Source organism: Cyphellophora europaea (genome assembly GCF_000365145.1).
Source record: "Cyphellophora europaea CBS 101466 unplaced genomic scaffold supercont1.5, whole genome shotgun sequence".
In the NCBI taxonomy this organism is placed as follows: Eukaryota; Fungi; Ascomycota; class Eurotiomycetes; order Chaetothyriales; family Cyphellophoraceae; genus Cyphellophora; species Cyphellophora europaea.
Window position 1 is genome coordinate 2,323,355 of NW_008481811.1, and position 19,766 is coordinate 2,343,120.

General features: G+C 53.5%; 8 protein-coding genes across 8 annotated transcripts; 4 read left to right on the plus strand and 4 right to left on the minus strand.

Annotated features, from left to right (window-relative positions):
* Positions 1–8: 8 nt before the first annotated feature.
* HMPREF1541_06180 (uncharacterized protein) lies at positions 9–1,597 on the plus strand (the record flags this gene model as incomplete). The annotated part of the gene is made up of 3 exons (XM_008720516.1): positions 9–543; positions 575–832; positions 876–1,597. 3 exons carry the CDS (start codon positions 9–11, stop codon positions 1,595–1,597), a joined length of 1,515 nt encoding a protein of 504 aa, XP_008718738.1.
* Positions 1,598–2,392: 795 nt separating this feature from the next.
* HMPREF1541_06181 (uncharacterized protein) lies at positions 2,393–3,846 on the minus strand (the record flags this gene model as incomplete). Its single annotated transcript, XM_008720517.1, has 2 exons — positions 2,393–2,451; positions 2,511–3,846. The coding sequence occupies 2 exons, from the start codon at positions 3,844–3,846 to the stop codon at positions 2,393–2,395; spliced, it is 1,395 nt and encodes a 464-aa protein (XP_008718739.1).
* A 3,132-nt stretch (positions 3,847–6,978) lies between these two features.
* On the plus strand, positions 6,979–8,468 carry HMPREF1541_06182 (uncharacterized protein; the record flags this gene model as incomplete). Its single annotated transcript, XM_008720518.1, has 2 exons — positions 6,979–7,392; positions 7,440–8,468. 2 exons carry the CDS (start codon positions 6,979–6,981, stop codon positions 8,466–8,468), a joined length of 1,443 nt encoding a protein of 480 aa, XP_008718740.1.
* Positions 8,469–9,503: 1,035 nt separating this feature from the next.
* HMPREF1541_06183 (uncharacterized protein) lies at positions 9,504–11,218 on the plus strand (the record flags this gene model as incomplete). Its single annotated transcript, XM_008720519.1, has 4 exons — positions 9,504–10,429; positions 10,492–10,861; positions 10,925–11,007; positions 11,059–11,218. The coding sequence occupies 4 exons, from the start codon at positions 9,504–9,506 to the stop codon at positions 11,216–11,218; spliced, it is 1,539 nt and encodes a 512-aa protein (XP_008718741.1).
* A 421-nt stretch (positions 11,219–11,639) lies between these two features.
* On the minus strand, positions 11,640–11,834 carry HMPREF1541_06184 (uncharacterized protein; the record flags this gene model as incomplete). The annotated part of the gene is made up of 1 exon (XM_008720520.1): positions 11,640–11,834. A coding segment is annotated over one exon (195 nt), but the record flags the coding sequence as incomplete, so codon positions are not given.
* Positions 11,835–12,288: 454 nt separating this feature from the next.
* HMPREF1541_06185 (uncharacterized protein) lies at positions 12,289–14,590 on the plus strand (the record flags this gene model as incomplete). The annotated part of the gene is made up of 4 exons (XM_008720521.1): positions 12,289–12,315; positions 12,356–12,663; positions 12,715–13,097; positions 13,653–14,590. 4 exons carry the CDS (start codon positions 12,289–12,291, stop codon positions 14,588–14,590), a joined length of 1,656 nt encoding a protein of 551 aa, XP_008718743.1.
* Positions 14,591–14,639: 49 nt separating this feature from the next.
* On the minus strand, positions 14,640–16,280 carry HMPREF1541_06186 (uncharacterized protein; the record flags this gene model as incomplete). Its single annotated transcript, XM_008720522.1, has 1 exon — positions 14,640–16,280. The coding sequence occupies one exon, from the start codon at positions 16,278–16,280 to the stop codon at positions 14,640–14,642; it is 1,641 nt and encodes a 546-aa protein (XP_008718744.1).
* Positions 16,281–16,521: 241 nt separating this feature from the next.
* HMPREF1541_06187 (uncharacterized protein) lies at positions 16,522–19,102 on the minus strand (the record flags this gene model as incomplete). The annotated part of the gene is made up of 3 exons (XM_008720523.1): positions 16,522–16,903; positions 16,949–18,989; positions 19,036–19,102. 3 exons carry the CDS (start codon positions 19,100–19,102, stop codon positions 16,522–16,524), a joined length of 2,490 nt encoding a protein of 829 aa, XP_008718745.1.
* Between the last annotated feature and the right edge of the window lie 664 nt (positions 19,103–19,766).

A 19,766-nucleotide genomic window follows, 5' to 3' on the forward strand; every position in this document is an offset into this window, starting at 1 on the left:
GTTCCAAGATGACGCTTCAAGTACAGCACGCTGACCCCGAGAAGAAGCTCACTGATCATGTAGAGCAGCCACAAAAGCCAGAGATAGAGAATGTGGAGGGGGAAGTCATCGACAAGAAGGCTCAACGTCGGCTAGTCCTCAAACTAGACCTGATCATACTTCCATTGCTGGCTCTATCTATCATGATGGGTTATCTGGACCGAGGAAACATCGGCAATGCTCGCCTGCTGGGCATGGCGCACGACCTGAAGCTATCTGAACAGCAGTACCTCAATTGCGTGATGATGTTCTTCCTCGGATACATGCTTATCGAGCTTCCTGCCGGCATGGCCCTGCGGTACATCCAACCACGATATGTCTTCGCAACGGCATTGATTTCCTTTGGCCTTTTCTCCACGCTCATCACCGTGTCCGGCTATGCGGGCATCATGGTGCTGCGTGTGCTTATCGGCTTGGGCGAAGCATTCGTCAACAACGCGTACCTCTACGTGTCACTTTATTACATGCAGAACGAGCTTTCGCTGCGAACAGGCAAGTTCAACGGTCGCCCTCGGAATCCTGCTAACGAACGCAGCTGCCGTCTACTCAATGACGCCTGTTGCTGGCGCCTTCTCCGGCCTGCTTGCTTACGGAGTTGGAACAGGTCTGGAGGGAGCTCACGACATTCCTTCATGGAGATGGCTCTTCATCATCGAAGGCGCAGCCACCATTGGCTTTGGTTTCATTGTGCTAGCCCTTCTACCAGGATTGCCAGAGACTGTCGCCGCCAAAGGGTCATTCCTGTTTCCTCATGAACAAGAACGTGCACTCATCATGCAGCGTCTGAGAATGAGTGAGTCCCGAGACATCCGCATATGCACTTGCTGATGATATAGGCCAAAATACAAGCCATGCCGGCTTCCAGAAACACCAAGTGGTCATGGCCTTCAAAGACCCAAAACTGTACCTGGGAGCCCTCCTCCTTGCTCCAGTCGGCATCGGTATCGGGGCATTCAACGTCTTCCTCCCGACATTTGTGAACCAATTCGGTTTCGATCGCTTGCATTCGCAACTCATCTCTATCATCCCCTACGCCTGCGCCTTGATCAGCATGATCTTCATTTCATGGCTGTCCGACCGTCTGGGCCGCAAAGCTCTTGTGTGTATCTGCAGCTTTGCCGTTGGCATGATTGGATTCATCATCCTCATCACCGCTACAGGCAAGGTGGTGCTCCTGGTCGGAGCTTGTCTGGTTGCGATCGGCACCTACCCCGGGCTCGTCATCGGTATCGCCTGGACGTTGACAGTACATGGTGGCTACACGAAGAAAGCCACGTTCATGTGGGCGTCGCAGGTCATGATCCAGACGTACAGCATCATTGCCACGCAGGTTTACCGGAGCCCTCCTCGTTTCTTCCTCGGTCACGGCATCGCACTGGGGTTGTACGTGCTGGGGATTACGTCGGCAATGACACTGTGGTATCTGGTATCAAGGCAGAATAGGATGAGAGAGGCCAGAAGACTGGAGTTCGAGCAGAAAGGAGAGGTCGATCCGGATATGGAGAAGTCGTTCGAGGAGCTGGGTGACTTCCATCCCGGATGGCGATATACGACATAAACTCAGCTCAGGTATAGCCGAGTCAGTCGAGGAAAAGGCCCATTGGTCGGATCTGGCGGAGTCCGAATCGTGCCTCTAACTGGGATATCTTGAAGTCACAAGATGTCCCCGGGGTCGTTGAAACTAGTTCTTATCTGCAAAGTCCAAGAAAACCTGCGCCTTGAAAAGAGTGACAGCCATATCAACGTCTTTCCCACGACAGTTCCTACGGCATTGCTGTGTGTAGATTACACTGACTGCCCGATGTGCCGACATTTGTATACGTCGTTGGGCAGTAAAAAGGGTCTAGTGCTGGAAAACATTAGGTCTGCCGCCATACATATGCTTGCCAGAAACCTCTACGTGCTGAAAGTGGTGGTGCGGAAGTAGCCATAGGTAGGCGTCATGTTTTGAGTCTATATCTGCGCAGTAGAAAAGAAGTATAACCACGCTAGCTAAATTCTGAGAAGGAAGATGAACTAATATTGAGACTGTATGGACATGACTCAAGTCGCTGTTTAACGCTTTTGGTGCTGGAATATTGGGATCGCATGATTGGGCTGAGTCGCTGGCTAAACGCTAACTTTTTGGAGTGTGGTGCATTAGTCTCGGTCGCTGGAGAAACAGTGGGCGTGCATCGGAACGCCAAGAGTGTGATATTGTAGTCGATCGTCATTGCAGTGACAGACTCTGACTGGTCGAAGCTCGGTTACTGGAATTGACCAGAAGAGATCGATACCCCCAGTTTCGGAGAAGTCAGAGGGTGATTCAACAGGGTAAAGTAGACCATCTATATTGGCTTCGACATGGCGATGTCTAGACGGGACTGTCTGCTGGGCGTGCTACTTTTGGTGTCAGACCTGTCATGCCCCAGGCTAGAATAGATGTTAGCTTCTGAATGGTATTATTCGCACTGGATGCAAGTAAAACTCACAATGGCTGCCCAAATTCATTGCCACATTGGTGAAGACCGCCAGCGAGAGAGGAAAGGCCGCGCACTTGTTGGCGAAGAAGCCAAGGAAGAACTGCAGAAGATGCGGCCGTAGATGTTTGGAAATCGTCACGCTTCCAGCAAACATCACCGTCGGAAACTGACTGACGACCAGTAGCGCAGCAAGTGCCAGCGCGCTAAAGGTTCCTGCCTTGACTTCTAGCACGATGTTGTATATTAGCATACCGGTGTTTGCCACCCGGTAGTAGACCAGAGTCATCCGCAGGAGCTCGACCAGTGCCACGTATCGCGTCCAAAGCGCCATATTTGGTCCGAACAGGTAAAAGTAGTTGTTGAAGTAGGCGTTAGAGCCCCATCGACGGCGTTGACTCAGGTAGTGTTTCAGAGACTCTGGCGGAGCTGTCTCGCTAACCGCGTCCTGGACAAAGATCGTTTTCAGGTGGGTCCCTTGTTTAAGCAGGCAGTAGGTCAGTCGGCGATCGGTGCCGAGATACTGTACCTGATGTCGCAGTACTGGAATGCATTCGACCGGCCTGGCGTAGTGTTCAATCGCTGGTCCACATTCTGGACGAACAGCGATCATGGTAACGCATCCGGGTAAGCAGGTCACTCGGCCCCAGAAACTTTCGGCACGCCGCCGCACGATCTGTCCAAATGCGTACTGATAATGCTGAAATATTTTCCAAAAGGTGTATTGGCGGTTCTTGACCAGCACGATACCACATGAGGCAATCGCGTTGGGAGCGTGTGAAATAGCATCGGCGAGCTTTTTGATAGCCCCTTCGTTGAGGGCGCTGTCCGCGTCTGTGCAGAAGATCATGTCGAATCCTTCGAAATCGGGCTGGTGGGTAAGCTCAGGGAGAACAGAATCGTACAGCCTGTCCTTTATCAACTGTGTGCACTTGGGAAGCGAGGCCCGTGCGTAGTTGAAGAGGTCGAAGCACAGGATCAGAGAGTCCTTTTTGCCCATGTTCTTCCGTTTCTGTACGATGAGAACTGGAGCCTTGCCGTAGAAGCCGGCAACAACATCTAGAGTATTTGGTTTGCCCTTGAAAGAGACATGCGGGCAGTCAAAGGTGGTAATGGTGCGCGTCAAGTACCTCGTCATGTCTCTTGGCTGCCCGTCAAGGATAATGCAGAAAACTTGTTTATGCGGCTCCGTCTTATTGTTGACCATAGACTCGAGGCATGAAAAAATCTCCTCTTCCGTCTCCGAGTATGCGGGAATCAGGTTCAAGATCCATTGAGGAGCCGATTGCCGTTTGGGCCAGATTCGATCGTACGCGGCCCGGCCGCAAACTGCCACAAGCGAGATCATTGCTGATAAACAATCCTTGCTCTTGACGAAGAGGAAAAACGTGAATACCCATCGCGAGTTGGTGGCTAGCAAGGCTGCCAGGAGACAACCAGAGTTGAGCAAAAATACTATCGTCCAGAAGATCCCTCGCTGCGTTCCTATGTTCATTTTGGACAGCTCTCTGTGGATTCTTTCTCTTCGAGTTTCAGTTGCTGAGCCAGTGGACCGACGAGGTGAGAGTTTTGGGCGAGGATTGACGACAGTGCGCTCCGACTCTGTTGGTGAAGTCGGCCCAGACTCCGGCCCCCAGTTAACTGTACGCCATGGTCGTGTATGAGCTGGTGTTGGTGTGGTAATGACATTGTTTTCCTGATAGAGGCCATTATGGGAGTAGCAGCGATCCATGGTGGATTGGTAAAGGAATAGGTACCCAGAGCAGGCATGGATGGTCTAAATGGTCGAACATGGAGACGCAGGAGCCGCCAAGCACAGATCTCAGGTAGTGCTGAACAAAATTCATCCTCAGCATCGTGCATGTCTGCTGGTGGTGCACAGAATGGGCATTCAGTGCGGCTTTGCTGTTCGAGAGCAGTATCCAGACCACCCTGCCCACCACTTCCCAGTTACCATAAGCACGTCATCGAATGGAGCCTCAGTCTAGATACCTGAATCATGTTCTGTTCAGCCAGGTGGAGAGAGCCGACCAGGCCCAACGGCTGGAATTTGCAACCGAAGCCCGGTGTGGTAGACGTTGGGGAAGGCTATAAGCGAAACAAAGTATAAAAATCAGACGACCAATTAAAAAATTTCCCGTAAAATTCTAGACTCTCGGCATTTATAGTCCAGACTGTCGATAGGACGGCGAACATATCCGGAGGTGCTCGGGGATGTCGGTAATGGGGTCCGAGTTGGTGGTCCGTCCCTGCGAATCGCTGATGCGGCTCCAAGTGGGATGGAGATCATATCCTGTGGGCGACTCGCATTCAGGGCTACGGCACTCTTCTCTGCCTGAAGGTGTGGCATCGGTCAGAAGAGCTTCGGGCTCCGAGATTTGAACTAGTATACTGTCACTCATCTGCCACGAAGCCCTAAGAACGTCCGAGGATGGCACTCGAACTGTTGGTAGACCTAGAATGCCAAGACTCGCCCGGTATCCCGGCGGGCATTCTTTACGCTTCCCCTTTGCCAAGACCATGGTGAGGCTGCAGCTTGAACCCGGCTGAGGACATACGCCACAGTGGAACGGCAAAGAAGCCGGCAAAGGAAGTGTCCCATCACTCTCGGCTCGCAGATCCTCGAAACGCTACGACATATATCTGTATGCATTATACGAAGTGTTGAGAGCCTCATCCCTTGGCCAAGCATCGGGTCCGAAAAAGTCTGAGCTAGAACCTAGTGAAAATGTCCGGCAAATTTAATTTGGTACACCCTCAGCCAATGCGATTCTGGGTAAAGACCACACTTTGCGGGTCCAGGCTAACTCCAGGTGCCGGGGAACCCTGGAGGCTAGTGTCTTCAGAAGGACAAGAAAGTCTATAAATCGCTTAGACCCCCAAGATGTTGGCTCGGCGAACCACAGCAGCCAGAGTCTGTTGGCTAGAAGCCGCTAAGAGGTATAGCAGTAGCAGGGCTGGAGGGCTGCAGTCTGAGTGGTGTGTACGTGGGCAAATCTTGGTGAAGCAGGCCAGAGGGATGTGTTATCCCTCTCTTGGATCTGAGAAGCGACTTGTTCCAGACCTCGTCGGCGTCGATTTCATTGCAACCATCAGTTTCTTGTTCTTTCTTCTATGGACATCTTCATCTCATTATAGCTTGTATCGGAACGCCGAAGTCGTAGCTGATATGTCCATGGGCCCTGATGTCTCAGACTAGTTCAGTCCCTTCCAGGCTCTAAGCCTCACCTGAGAACAACAATCATCTTAAGCCTCGACCGAATGACTCCAAATCTAAAAGTTCGGGTGCAATGACATTAAACATCCATGGGAATACCGTGAAGCCGGCGAAGGGCCAAGTTCCGATAACTGGTTGACAGTAAAACACGTCGTACCAGCAAGTGGGTGAGGATGTACGAGCGGACGACCATCCCGGGGGTTAACTCGGCGTTCAGCTCGAACCGAACGTAAGCGATCGGATGCGCTTCACCAAGCAATGGCCGAAGAAGTACCAGGAAAATACGTAATGCCATTGTAACAAGTCCGCGTAATAGGGGGTGTGTAGATCGGTAACCTCGGTGAAGCAGGCCCAACCGCAACATCGTGCTGTCGAGGCTGACATACCAGCTCTAGCTGGTGAACGTTAGTAACTCCACGTTAGTTGGCAGGAGTATGCCCGCGTCTTGCGGCATCGGCGTGCGCCGAAGATTTACGATGGGCCATTCCACGGATAACTCCACCGTGAAAATCTGACTCGTGCTGGACTAGCCAACCTCAAACTGCTTACACGCTATACGCTATCCCGTAGACAGTTAGCAAAGGGCTTCATGCAAAATTGCAACCACTTTGCCCACTTTTGCCAAGGACGACCTGCTCTCGCCACAAGACTTGAATTCGATGCAGTTTGGTCTACACCCTCAAGATATCGTCTTCTCTATATCGCCGTTAAGCTGGGGGTCTCGGTAAGAGAGTTCTCTCATCGAATTCTCCACAAGTATAACAAAGGTGGTGTACCTCAAAGCACTGTATCGGTCGAGACTAGCAGCTGGGCCGGTCTCTATCCTCATTTCCTAGCCTCACCTGAATCCGGACCACCTATACCGGGCACCCATACTCCAGGGACGATCGACTTTCGCGACAGGTCCCGGGACTGTGGCGTCCCCAGCACACAACCTCTATACACCATCCTACCTATGTCGCGATCAAGCTGGAAGTCTTCATTGGGGACGCCTTCCCCCGAACTCCACAGGCGCAATGGAATGTGGTGTCCTTCAGCCCATCATACAGGGCGAGACTACGGGCTAGCCCCGTCTACATTTTCATTCATCAGCTGCACCTGGGACCGGACTATGTATATAAACATGCATCTTTCTGACACGGAAGTGATCAACATCGCTCACTTCTCAGCACAGTGGAACTACTAGAAGCATCCAAGACCGTCAAGCAACTTTTGGTTATATCAGCCGCAACCCCTCTCTCAGTCTCTAGTCAGCAACAAGCTATGACGTCCACTCCTACTAGCACTTCTCCCATCGTGGCCGTCGTTGGCGTCGGCTATGTTGGTGAGCACCTAGTCCAAGGCTTCTCGAAGCACTATCCCGTCATCGCCTTCGATGTGGACCCGGTTCGCCTCGAGCAAGTCGCGAAGAATAAGACTAAATATCAACTCATGACCACACGGCTTGGGTCCGACCTTGCCCTGGCCACACATATCTTGATCTCAGTTCCGACTGGAGTCTACAGCGATGGCACAATCGACACCCGTATCCTACGCTCTGCTGTGGACAACGTGCTTTGCAATGCTCAATATGGTGCTACGATCGTCATTGAAAGCTCGGTGGCCGTTGGCATGACTAGGTCTTTGTTTGGTGACCGCCACCACGAAAAGGATCTGAAAGTTGGCATGTCGCCTGAGGTAAGAATGTTCAAACCTTCGCTTTACACCAAGCTAACCTATGGCAGCGTGTTGACCCAGGGCGAACTAATGTCGAGTACGATTCTATTCCCAAAGTTGTCTCTGGCATCGACGATCGCTCGCTCACTAGCGTCTGTTCGCTATATTCAAGAGTCTTCCAGCGATTGGAGCCTGTCTCAAGCCTGGAGGTGGCTGAGCTCACCAAACTATATGAGAACTGCCAGCGCATGGTGTCCATCGCATACGCCAACGAGATGGCCGATGCCTGCCACAGTTTTGGCATTGACCCCCTAGAGGTCTGCAAAGCTGCTGGCACCAAGCCGTTTGGCTACCAGCCTTATACTCCCGGTATCGGGGTGGGCGGACACTGCATCCCTGTCAACCCATACTACCTACTCTCTAACAGTTCCTGGCCCTTCCTCGAGATGGCCACCGAGAAGATGCGCGCACGACCAGCAAATCTTGGTGACAGAATCATGGCCGAGTTATCAGCAACTAGCCAAGGAACTTCTTCCCGGCCCCGGATTCTCGTCGTCGGTGTCTCTTTCAAGAAGGGTCAATCGGTGCTGAGCAATGCTCCAGGTATCGATCTCATTCGCCACCTGCTCGGCACATATGATGTCTATGTTGAGTTTGTTGATCCACTTGTCAATGCCGAGAGCCTCGAGTATGTTCCAAAGCTCGACCATACTACCGAGTGGACCTCAGCGTACGTCGATTCTCACTTCGACTGCGCCGTCATCTGCATGGCCCAGGAGCACGTAGATCTCAGCATCCTGCAAGAGCTGCAACACACCCGTGTCTTCAACTTTACCAGCGCCCTACCCTGGTCCAGCCTCAGCCCTGTCCAGGCAGCACCATTGTCTGTACCCGAGCTGGAAGAGCCGTCTACCCCAGAAGAGATTGAGATCTTGACACCAGCGCTAGGTCTAGAGGATCACAATCCTCTGGTGACTGTACCGGAACAACCCACTGTTGGCCAAGACTTGATCAACAAGGTCCTCGACAGTCTTACCATCGCCAAAGAACCTGTTGTCGATATTTCGGCAAGGGAGATAGGTCTGCTGCCAGTGTGACCTGGCGGTGCAGTCAGCGTCCACTGGCAGCACGTGTAGCCTGACCACAGCCTTAGTGAAGCAGCATCAACACAGGCCAGCGTGGAATTAGCATGGTATGGAGCTATTGGGATTGCTTGATGGTTGTATGGTTCTGTACGCGAGTTTATCAGGTAGGAATAGCAAAAGTAATGAACGGTCAAATTTTGCCCCGAACATTGTCCTGTTTGAGGTCAGGCAGAATGCCTTCTTCTTCTAAGAGCAGCTCGCGGACCATCCCAGTCACTGTGATGCTTTGGTCAGGTCATTCCGAGCATGTCATCTTCCGCGATATCTTCCTCGGTGGCCCTTTCGCCCGCAGGAGGAGCGCCCTCCATAGCTAGTCATTCAGGAGGCAATGTCTGCTCAGTCAAAACGCAACCCCGCGCAAAGTGTTTTACGAGTATCATCGTACTTACGGAGCTCCCCGAGGCCAAGCGCAAGCGTGAGCCCAGCTCCAATAAAGGCCTACTTGTGCACGACATCGGCTGGTTCCTCACTGCCCCAAAAAGCCTGCAGACTTTGCTTGATTCCTTGGCACAAGGAAAGTATCTTGTAACGTTTTCAATGTCGCCGTTTGCGTGATGCCGGCTGATCATGGGTCCACTTGGCCACGACAAGTGAGGATGAGGACCCTGAGCCTGATAGCTGGTGTCGGTATACCTCAGATGGGGTGGCTCTGTAAGTACCGCCGGCTTTTTGGACAAAGCCTCTCCAAATCCCCGAGGATCGGCAGGACCCCCTTCCCCGCAATCAATTTACGACCTCAACTGCCGCGAGCCACATCCTGATGATCGCCGCCTTGGAGATGCTTCGGCGATGCTTAGTGGCCGGACAATAGTTTGTGGGGGGAATGGCTCAATCCTACTTAGATGGGTCATTCTGTAGCTGGGGACCTCCATTTGACGGCTTCTGCTGAAAGTTGGAGAGACATCAAAAGGAGAGGGCACTGCTCTCAACATCGCCACATTCGATCTTTTTCCCCTGAGCGTCCCAGGTAAAGTCATATCCTGCATCATGGAGCGAACAAAGTCACAAGCAAGATTCACTGAAGGCCTCCCACCATCTAGGCAGGACTCTGACGAGCAGCGCACTGACGAGAAGGGCATCGGCGAACATGTCGAAACGCCCGCGCCCAAGCTCGACAAGCACGGCTTCCCCCTCTTGCCTCAGCCATCCGACAATAAGGACGACCCACTGAACTGGTCACCCATGCTGAAACTCGCTGTGGTGCTCCAAGTCAGCTGGCTCGCCTTCCTAGGCCCTATGGCCGCCGCTGTCGCCAACCCAGCCTTCGTCGTCATCGGCCGCGCCTTCGAGATCACGCCCGTCCAAGCCTCGTATTCACTTACCATGTACATCTGCTTCGCGGGCGTGGGACCCCTCCTCATCATCCCCTTCGCCAACCACTATGGCCGCCGCCCGGTGTACCTGGTTGCCAATTTAGTTGCTGCCGCCACTAACATCGCCGCCAGCTACAGCACCACATGGTCCGGCCTGCTCGCCACCCGTGCCTTCAACGGCATCTTCGGCGGCACTCCGCCTGCCATCGGCGCCGCCACCGTCTGTGACTTGTACTTCATGCACGAGCGAGGTTTCTACACCGGAATCTTTACCTTCTTCCTCACCAATGGTCCGCACGTGGCGCCGCTCATGGGCGGGTTTCTGGCGCAGTACATGGGTTGGGAATGGTGCTACCGTATTCCCGGGTTCATCCAGCTAGGGACGTTCGTCGTGACGCTCTTCTGCCTACCCGAGACGCTCTACAGCCGCAGCACGTCCAGCGTGACGCACAAGCCGCACTCGTACTGGGAGCTCATCACGTTCCGCGCCACGCTGCCGCAGCGAAGGCTGAAGTTGAAGGACTTTTGGCGGAATATCTATATGCTCAAGTATCTGACCGTGACAATACCAGGGGCATACTACATGACGAGTTTTGCATGGTACGTTCTTCTTGGGCAGAAACACGCCCTCGTCCCCAACGCAAGTTAACTCATGTTTTCAGGGGCTCCATCATTTTCGCTGCCACAGGTTCGCAGCTCTTCCGCGAGTTTTACGGTTTCACGACTTCCCAGACGGGGTTGATGTTGAGCATTCCACTCCTCATCGGCTGTCTGATCGGCGAAGCCAACGCAGGCTGGCTCATTGACTGGATGGTGGTCCGGTACGCGAAGAAGCACGATGGTGTGAAACTCCCCGAAGCCAGGCTGGATGCGTTGTGGTTTGGCCTGTTCGTACCGATCGGTCTGATTATCGAAGGCGTGTGTCTCAGCCACCACAAGACGGTACACTGGGTGGGCAGCGCTTTCGGAATGGGCATTGCGAATTTGGGCCTGCAGGCTGCGACAACGGTGACCTATGCATATACCACAGACGTGAGTTTGGGACGAGCGCATGTACCAGGAGACGTTGAATCGCTGACCAGAGACAAAATACAGTGCTACAAGCCGCAGTCCGCGGAGATCAGCAGCCTCCTCAACCTCTTCCGATCGACATTCGGCATGATCGTTTCGTTCTATGCGTTGGTCGCCCCCAGTACGGAGTTGTGTGATGCAAGCTGACGGTGATATAGAATCCCACTGGGCGAGGAGATAGGCTTTCAATACGCCTGGCTCATCTTCGCCCTAATCAACATCGCCCTGTTCGTGCCGTTCATGGCGTTGAAGTGGGTGGGTCCGAAACTGCGCGAGAAGCCGTGGCAGTCGCCGCCAACGTTCAACAGGGACCTGTAGGGCAAGGGTTGGGTCGTTCGCAAGCATGGCTTCGCCCCTTCTCGTGCACAGAGAAAGCTAGAAGGTGATGGTCGCATGGTCGAACCGGTCGCAGGAGCAGGATATAAGCCATCCATCAGGTCTAAATCTTCCGGGGCTTCGTTCGCAGCAGCCTGTGTTTAGGTGAAGCTCGAGTCAACAGTAGCGTCGTCGCCAAAATATCCAGACGCGATCCCGTCCAGGTCCTGCTCCAATAGACCGTACAGCGAGACATGGCCTGAATACCAACCCATCAAACCAGGTGTGACGGCTGGCTGCTTTTGCTGATTGAGGGCATTACCCCCTAATTCGTAGCCCAAATACGTGCTATTCTCGCTGTTCAGGGTCGGGGACCGAGAGCCCAGGAAGCTCAGCGCGGCGAGATGTTGGTCAAACTCCCCAGTCACCGGCTCCGGAATGCACAAGGCAGTGTTGGAGCCTGTGCAGCGCGATATATCGTCCGTAGACTGCTGGCGCGCCTTAGCTCACACGTACGCCCGAGCAACACTGACAAAGATGGAGCACAGCTGATGGAACTTCTCGATGCCCCCCCGAGACGCGCACTGCCCGCTGCAGGAGCGCAACGAAGCGCTCCAGCAATTAAAGGTCTTCCCACGACGATTGTGCAGATTTTCTCCGCGTACGGCTGGACATGACGCTAGAGGCTGCAACGGAAAAGCAGTTCACCAGGAGTGCAAGTTTGGCATCTGAAGCTATTGGTGCGATCAGGATCGTCAACATGCTCACACTACACTTGAACAACCTATCCTACATGAGTACGGCGAAACATTGGATGGCATTGTAGCAATGGTCACTCGGAATCTGGTAAGCCCCTTGCATCTCCACCACTGAATCACCACTAACAAGTCTTTCTATCAGATGGTAACCCTCATCCCTTACAGCTTTTCCCAGTCGTCAGACTTCCTCGTTTTGGCCCTGGGTTTCTGGTATGGCTGCCGTCTAATCGCCAACGGGGAGTATACTGTAACCCAGTTCTTCGTAGTTTTCACAGCACTCGTCTTCGGTGGTCAGGCCGCTGCATAGCTGTTACAATGGACGACCTCGTTTACCAAGGCAAGGTATGGCGCGAAGTAGATGTTATGGTTGCGGACAATCCAGCCCAATATCCGCAAGACTGTCGAAAACCGAGACCAGGGACCGTCAGGAGATGATACCTCAATCGATTTCAGCAAAGTAGAGTTCAGTCACAGCCAATGGCCTGCCTCGAAGGTGCTATTGGGTGTGTCCATGACAGTCCAGCCAGGCTCGTACGTGGCATTCGTTGGACCATCGGGATGCGGCAAGAGCACGATCATCTCTCTAGTGGAACGCTTCTATGATCCAGCGTCCGGTCGCATTACTTTGGACGGAGATGATGTTGCGCGCATGCCTCCAATCTTAAACCGTCGACACATGTCTTTGGTCCAGTAAGGACCACCGTTGTATCTCGGCTCTGTGCGTGATCATATCGCCATCAGCCTCAACTATGAGCCTTCGGAGGCAGAACTGGACGAAGCTTGTCGGCAGGCCAACGTGCAGGAATTCGTATCGTCGTTGCCCGAAGGCCTAGACACGCCTTGTGGAGCCAAGGGGATCCAGTTCTCTGGAGGTCAGCGACAACGTCTCGCGGTAGCCAGGGCACTTATTCGGAAACCCCGACTGCTTCTGCTCGATGAGGCAACCTCTGCGCTGGATACACAGAACGAAAGGATCGTGCAGGAAGCGCTCAACCAAGCCGTCTCGAGCAGGACGACCATCGCCATCGTCCATCGGCTGAGTACCATCCGACATGCAGATGTCATTTTCGTCATCGAAGACGGCAAGATTGCGGAGATGGGTACTCATGAAGACTTGCAGAGGCGTAGGGGAAAGTATCATGCCATGTGTTTAGCACAGGCTCTCGACTGCAAAAGCCCTTCGGACCTTAGGGCCATGCATTTATGGATTCGTTCGTAAAGAGTGAAGGAGTCAGACACATATAGCCGATGTGCATTTGTGTCCACTCCGCAAATCAGCCTTGCCGTTGATAAACTGCTCGTTGAATAGAGAACGGCGTTGGGCGTGGCAAGTCGCGACGGCACTCACACTACAAGTCTTGGCGAAGTCGATCTGAGGGCGACGAACAACAGAATCTCTTTTAAAGTGGCTTCAAATTTACATCACTGAGCTCGCGCTGCAGCTTACTTTTCAGGTACGTCGAAGCGTAGATCTCTTGAAAGTCTACTTGCGGTCTAGATTCGACGTATCTATGGTGACATCATGACGTTTGCCAACCGTGCATGAACTTCTCCCCAGCTGATCCTACACCCAGAGAAACAGTCCTATTCCCAAATACAGGCAGCAGAGGCGAGATCAGTAAGAGACAGTACATAGGCCCAAATGCCACCCAAAAGAGCCAACAAGAAAGCCAGCGCAGGCGACGAGCCCGAGCCCGGCTCCAAGCGCAAGGCTGACGACTCCATCAAGGAGGAAGATCCCGCCGAAGAGGCCGAAGAAGCCGAGCCCGACAGCAAGAAAACCAGAAAGACCATCAACCCCACACTCCAATGGCTCTTGAGCGACGACGCTTTCGCCCTCGCATTCCCCACCCTCCCGGAGGGCCACGGCGAGATTGACTGGGACGACACAGTGCGGCGTAAGGAGCCGCCGCCGGAGGATGCTGGGAAGCACGCTGAAGCTGAGGACAATGACGATGATCACGACGAGCAGAAGCACGAGTTACTCCTCACGTACCCGGACTCGCACTTGACGCCTTTCCAGAACCTGGTGGCGGCGCTGATCCTCAGCAAGCCGCTGTCGCACCGGCTCGGGATGCGGACGATCAACACGCTGCTGAACGCACCGTTTGGGCTGCGGACCGTGCGGGATCTGGATGAGGCCGGGTTTGAGGGGAGGAGGAAGGTCATGTGGGAGGCAAGGACGCAGCATAAGGAGAAGACGGCCGCGCAGTTGGGGGATTTGGTGGAAGGGGTGCAGGAGGTGAATGGTGGGGAGGAGGGAGTAGAGGAGTTGAAGGGGTTGAAGAAGCAGTTGGAGGGGCTGGAGGTGGGGGATGCGCAGAAGAAGGTGGAGGAGGTGCTGTCAAAGGTCAAGGGGATTGGGCCGACGGGGACGGGCATCTTCATGCGGAGAGTGCAGGAGGATTGGGACGATGTCTTCCCCTACGCGGATCAGAGGGCGTTAGACACGGCGGTGCAGTTCGGCTTGATGGATGATGGACAGGGGGTGGAAAAGCTGGCGGAGCAGCTTGATGGTGATAGAGCCAAGCTTGTGAAACTGTTGGATGTTTTGGTGGGAGTTCAGCTGGAGAAGAAGCTCGACGAAGCGCTGGAGAAAGCCGGCGTTGAAAAATAGTAGATATTGGCCGCCGGCTGCTGGTATGGTAACGCGCGGGATAGATCGGTTATAATGCGAGTTGGAGCGCATCGAACTGATTGGTCCATCCGCCAGTGAATTCACTTCTGTCACGGCTGAGCTCGTCGTAAATCCGGTCCGGTGGTTTCGTGCTCTGCTTGCTGGGCGAGCTTTGTCGACCAAGGAGCTCCTCAACCTTCCAAGCGATCCTCTCCGCCCCCTGCCGTGCACCAGCCAAGTTTGCAGCACCAGGGCCCAGCCTCAGGGCGGCTAGTGCGCCGGTGAAGAATAGTGGCAGATCTTCTTCATACATGAGGTCATCGCCGATGACCGGATGCCCGCCAATAGCGGATATCGGGTAGCCACTCCGTAGTTCGTCGAGGAATGCGATGTTCGTGAAGTCAGGCCTGACGCCTGTAGCATAGAAGACGTGATCAATCGGAGGTAAATTTAGATGGGAACTCGTAGTGAGATTCCAGCCACCGCAGTAATAGCTGCCGTTGTCGATTGTCGTATGCGGGCTTATTGACAGTTTCCCAGCTCGCACAAGCTTCTGCAGCTCACGGTCAAAAGCTGGCGTAATGCTTCCTCCATTACGAGCTTGCTTGAACATCTCGGCGCGCTCGCTATCGGTGTCTGCCGACCAGAACTCTGCCATTCGTTGATTACGAACCTTGGATACCCATTCCAGGTCGACATCGAAGTGTTTGAGTTTGTATTTGCCTCGAAGCAGGAGCCAGACGTGGGTGACGTCGCTGGAGATGAGCTCTACCGCAACTTGAGCCGATGTGAGGCCTCCACCGACAATGACGACGTATGTAGCTTGGCGAGACTTGAGCTTATCAGCCAGTGAAGCTGGCAACTCGAGCCCGTTGGGGCTGAAGATGTGAGAGGCTGCCGAGTGAGAAGTAGCCGTTAGCTCAAGACGGTGATCTTCGGGCAGGCAAGGAGCAGATGCTGGGCCTGTGGCGACTATGACGATCTTCGCCATGTACATGCCTTTGTCGGTATCGACACAAAACATCCGACTGCTGCTAGGACCTCCAACGTCATCGTAAGAGATGTTGCGCACTGAGGCTTTGTGAACAAGACCATGCAGTCCATATCGCTCCACAATACTATCGCAGTAGTCTTCGAAGAGTGCTGTGCTTGGCGTGTAGTAGTCAATCCGGTCTCGTCCGTCCACCCTCAAATGTCGTTCGACCTTGTGCTGACGGTTTCGTTGCTTCTTCTGGGCATGCTTGCTGTACTCTTTGCCCGCGATGTTTGGAATCTCGACAAGTTCTGATTCTCGACCTTGCTCATGCGCATACGCTAGCAGTCCATCCCTGTCTCGAGGATCTGGGTGGAAGAAGAGTGGGCTCCGCAAGTGCTTGATGTTGAGCCTTTGAAAACGCGACTTCCATGCTCCAAGCCATTCATCCGACGAAGCATCTAGCACAGCCATCGAAGGCCTGTTGGATCGTTTGACGGAGTTCTCGTCGATTTCGTAGCCACTGTCGAAAATGCTCGAATTGCAGTGCTTTCGCTTTCTGGCGGCTTCGCTTTGGAGTGTCGTCATCTTGAACCGTTTCCAGTAGCGCGCATGCTCATCGTCGGTGAAGAGTGCCGAAGGGGTAGATTCCGAAAGTCGAGCTGCAACAGCAAGTCCACAAGGACCTGCTCCGATGATCAAGACATCAGTGAACATCGTGGTCAGCTAACGGGATACCTTGGTGGAGAGCTGTCGAGCATCATATTTGATTGAGAGCTGCAACAGGTATTTGAAGGGTGGCCAGAGCTGAACCGAGTCTGGACAAGGTCCTCGAGCCTTGATCGAGTCGTTTGCAGCATGGACTGAGGACGTTAAGTACCCACATTTTAGAAGTCTCACATGATTGGTTGACGGACGGCTGGTGGCTTCGAGGACCGACTTTTTGGGCTGCTATGGTTCACAGGCCGAGCCACCAGGATGTCTCCTCTACCTCAAAAGAGCCAGCAGATACCATGTCACCTTCTCTGCTTGTCGGCCCGACCAGTACTTCGTATTCACCTTTCTCGCGCATCCACTGCTCCTCCGCTTCGTCCCAGAGACTGGCTGCGTATTTGTCGATGCTGACCTCGATTGTCTTCGTCTCACCTGCCTTGAGAAGAACTTTGGCAAACCCGTGAAGTTCTCTTAGAGGTCGACGAATAGCACTGGTCTTCGCGTGGATATAGACTTGGATCGTTTCCGTGCCATCGATCTTGCCAGAGTTGTGTACTTCCACCATCACAGCATCCTTCAACACTGCTTTTGGCTTGATTGAGAATGTAGTATACGATAGTCCATGCCTGTATGCTGTCAGCAATGCCATCAGAACGTAGCAAGATGCTTACCCAAAGGAGAACAGCGGTGGTCTCTCCATCTCATCGTAGAACTTGTATCCGACGAAGACGTCTTCTCCATACATTACCCTACCTTGTGTGCTGCCCCAATTGAGGTATGCGGGATTGTCCTTGAGGCTAGCTGGCCAGCTCAGAGGCAACTTGGCGCTGGGATTGACGTCTCCAAACAGCACATCCGCAATACCGTTGCCAGCTTCGTTTCCTCCATACCAAGCGTGCACAACGGATTTGGCCTTGCTGATCCACGGCATACCGAACGGAGTTCCAGACTGCGTCACGAGTACAGTCTTCGGTTGTGCTTCCAGGACTTTCGAGATGAGCTCGTCGACGCCCGGAGGAAGCGAGAACGACACTCGATCGGATCCTTCGCACTCCCATTCTTCGGTCAATCCGGTGCACATGACAGCGTAGTCGGCTTCCTTTGCCAGATCGCAGGCTCGTTGGATAGAGACGCTTGTGTTGACTCTCCTCGCTGCGCCCAGTCTGAATCCACCTCCACCGAATGTAGTCACTCCAATCTGCGGGCTAGTCGAAGTGGCGGAGCTACCGAACTCAATGATGATTTTGTACTCTTTGCCACCCTTGAGGTGTCTTGAGCCCTTCTTTTCCGGTGTGCCTTTGCCGAAGAACGCGCCTCCAGCATTTTGTTTCTCTGTTGATTCATCAATTATCAGCTCGCCATCCAGATAGACGTTTGCCGTGCCGTAAACAGACAGACCAAAATCCCAAAGGCCTGACTCGTCCGGTGTAAAGATTGCTTCGGCAGTGATGAAGAAGAGATCAAAGTTCAGTTGAGGGTGCTTGTAATCCATCAACTGGCAATATGCAGTCTGAAAGTGCTCTTCAGCGACCCATTTTCGATCCGGGGTTCCAACGGGTGAATTGTAGAAGCGCATGATACCTCCAATATGAGAGCGGTCGGGTCGCTGGATGAGCTTGCTAAGCAGGGGAAGCATCTTGTACGCTGGCACACCGACTTCATGCGTCACTTCAACACCAGCAGCAGCATAGCGTTCGGTCAACGCTTCTGAGAGAGTCACGGTGTAGTAAGGCTGCAACACAGCACTGCCGCCACCAGATATGACTGGAAGTTTCATATGCGATCCGAGTAGGGCGACCTTTTTAGCGTTCTTGGGGAGCGGAAGGAGACCGTCGTCGTTCTTCAGCAGCACAATACTCTTCCCACAGATCTCACGGTTCAATTTTCGATCTTCCGGTAGATCTCGGGGCCCTTCTTTGATATCAATCTTCGCCCCACGCTTGACGAATTCCAGCACCCGTCTCGCTCTTTGGTCGAGGACAGACTGTTTGATGAGACGTGAGCTTTGAACAAAGTCGCCCAGTCGCCCACGCATCTTTGGAGGTCCGGGCATTTCAAGGTCCATGCCAGCGTTCACAGCTTCAGTCGTTGAGTATGTTCCATGCCAGTCACTCATGATCAGTGGATCCCAGCCCCATTCTTCTCGTACAATACCGGTAAGGATTCGAGGATCGTGTGCAACGTGAAGACCGTTGATCTTGTTGTATGAAGTCATCAGAACGCCAGGCCGCGCATCCCGAGCAAGAATTTGAAACGGTCGGAGGTAAACTTCTCGCAGTGCTCGTTCAGGAATGATTGTGTTGACAGCTCTCCGCTCGTGTTCCTGGTCATTGCAAACAAAATGCTTTGGTGTCGCTTGGACGCCGGTGCTTTCACATCCCTTGACGATGCTCGCCGCGAGGTGACCAGATAGGTGAGGGTCTTCGGAGTAGCTTTCGAAGCCACGGCCTCCCATTGGTGAGCGCTGAATGTTGATGGTGGGTCCCAACCAGCAGTGGGCGCCCTTAGAGATACATTCATCCCCCAGTAGCTTGCCAGCCTTGAAGAGCAGTTCTTTGTCCCATGTTGCGCCTAAAGCTGTGCCGCATGGAATACATGCTGCCGAGACTCCGCCGAAGAAGCGTGTACCGCGGATGCCATTGGGGCCGTCGCTGCATCGGACGCGTGGTACATCGAATCGTTCAAGTGCTGCTGTATGCCAAAAGTCGGATCCTGCTAACGTCAACTTGTGTCTTGGGCGCGAAGGACTTCGGCTGACCAGACAGTAGCATCCACTTCTCGATGTTGGTCGCGTTCTTCACGACGTGCTCGATATCAAACGACATTTTGGCACAGTCTTACCTGGGTTCAAAGCTCTGGAAATCGAGCTCGTGGGAATTTGTGCTTATAAGCCACGCTGACGAAGTCTTCCGGATAAAACCACCTTCGGCTGCACCGTTCTTTCGACCTGTACAGTGGCTCATGAGACGACTCGAGAGTCCCAAGATACTCCATAGTGGAGCTCTTGGAAGTTATAATCAGCGATGAAAGGGTGACAGGCACCCTCGTGCCCCGAAGATGTTCCTGGTACGGTGAGAGGCGGACGAGACGGAGGCTTGCAACTGGATCGCCGGCAGAATTGCGGCTGCTTGTAATTTGCCGCCTTGGCAGAGGCTCATCTTCTGGTTGACTTGCGCCACCGTAGCAAGACGGTTATCGACTTTGCGTATTGGCTTCCTCTCTACTACCCGACCACAACCGAGGGGCCGGGCGCTGAAGATCTCATGATGCCCATCCCGAGACTGCTGAAGCGGCTTGATATGGGTGAGGTCTCTATGAAGGAGCGTGCTTTTCTTCGGCCCTCCGACACTTAATGTAAGTAGGAGGTCAACTCCTCGAATAACCCGTGGAACATGTATCTCACCACAAACCTCCCCACGTCGATGACCGCCCTCGTTGGAAGCAAAGCGAGACATTATACGCAGCAGAAGATGCGAAGGAAGCTTTTGA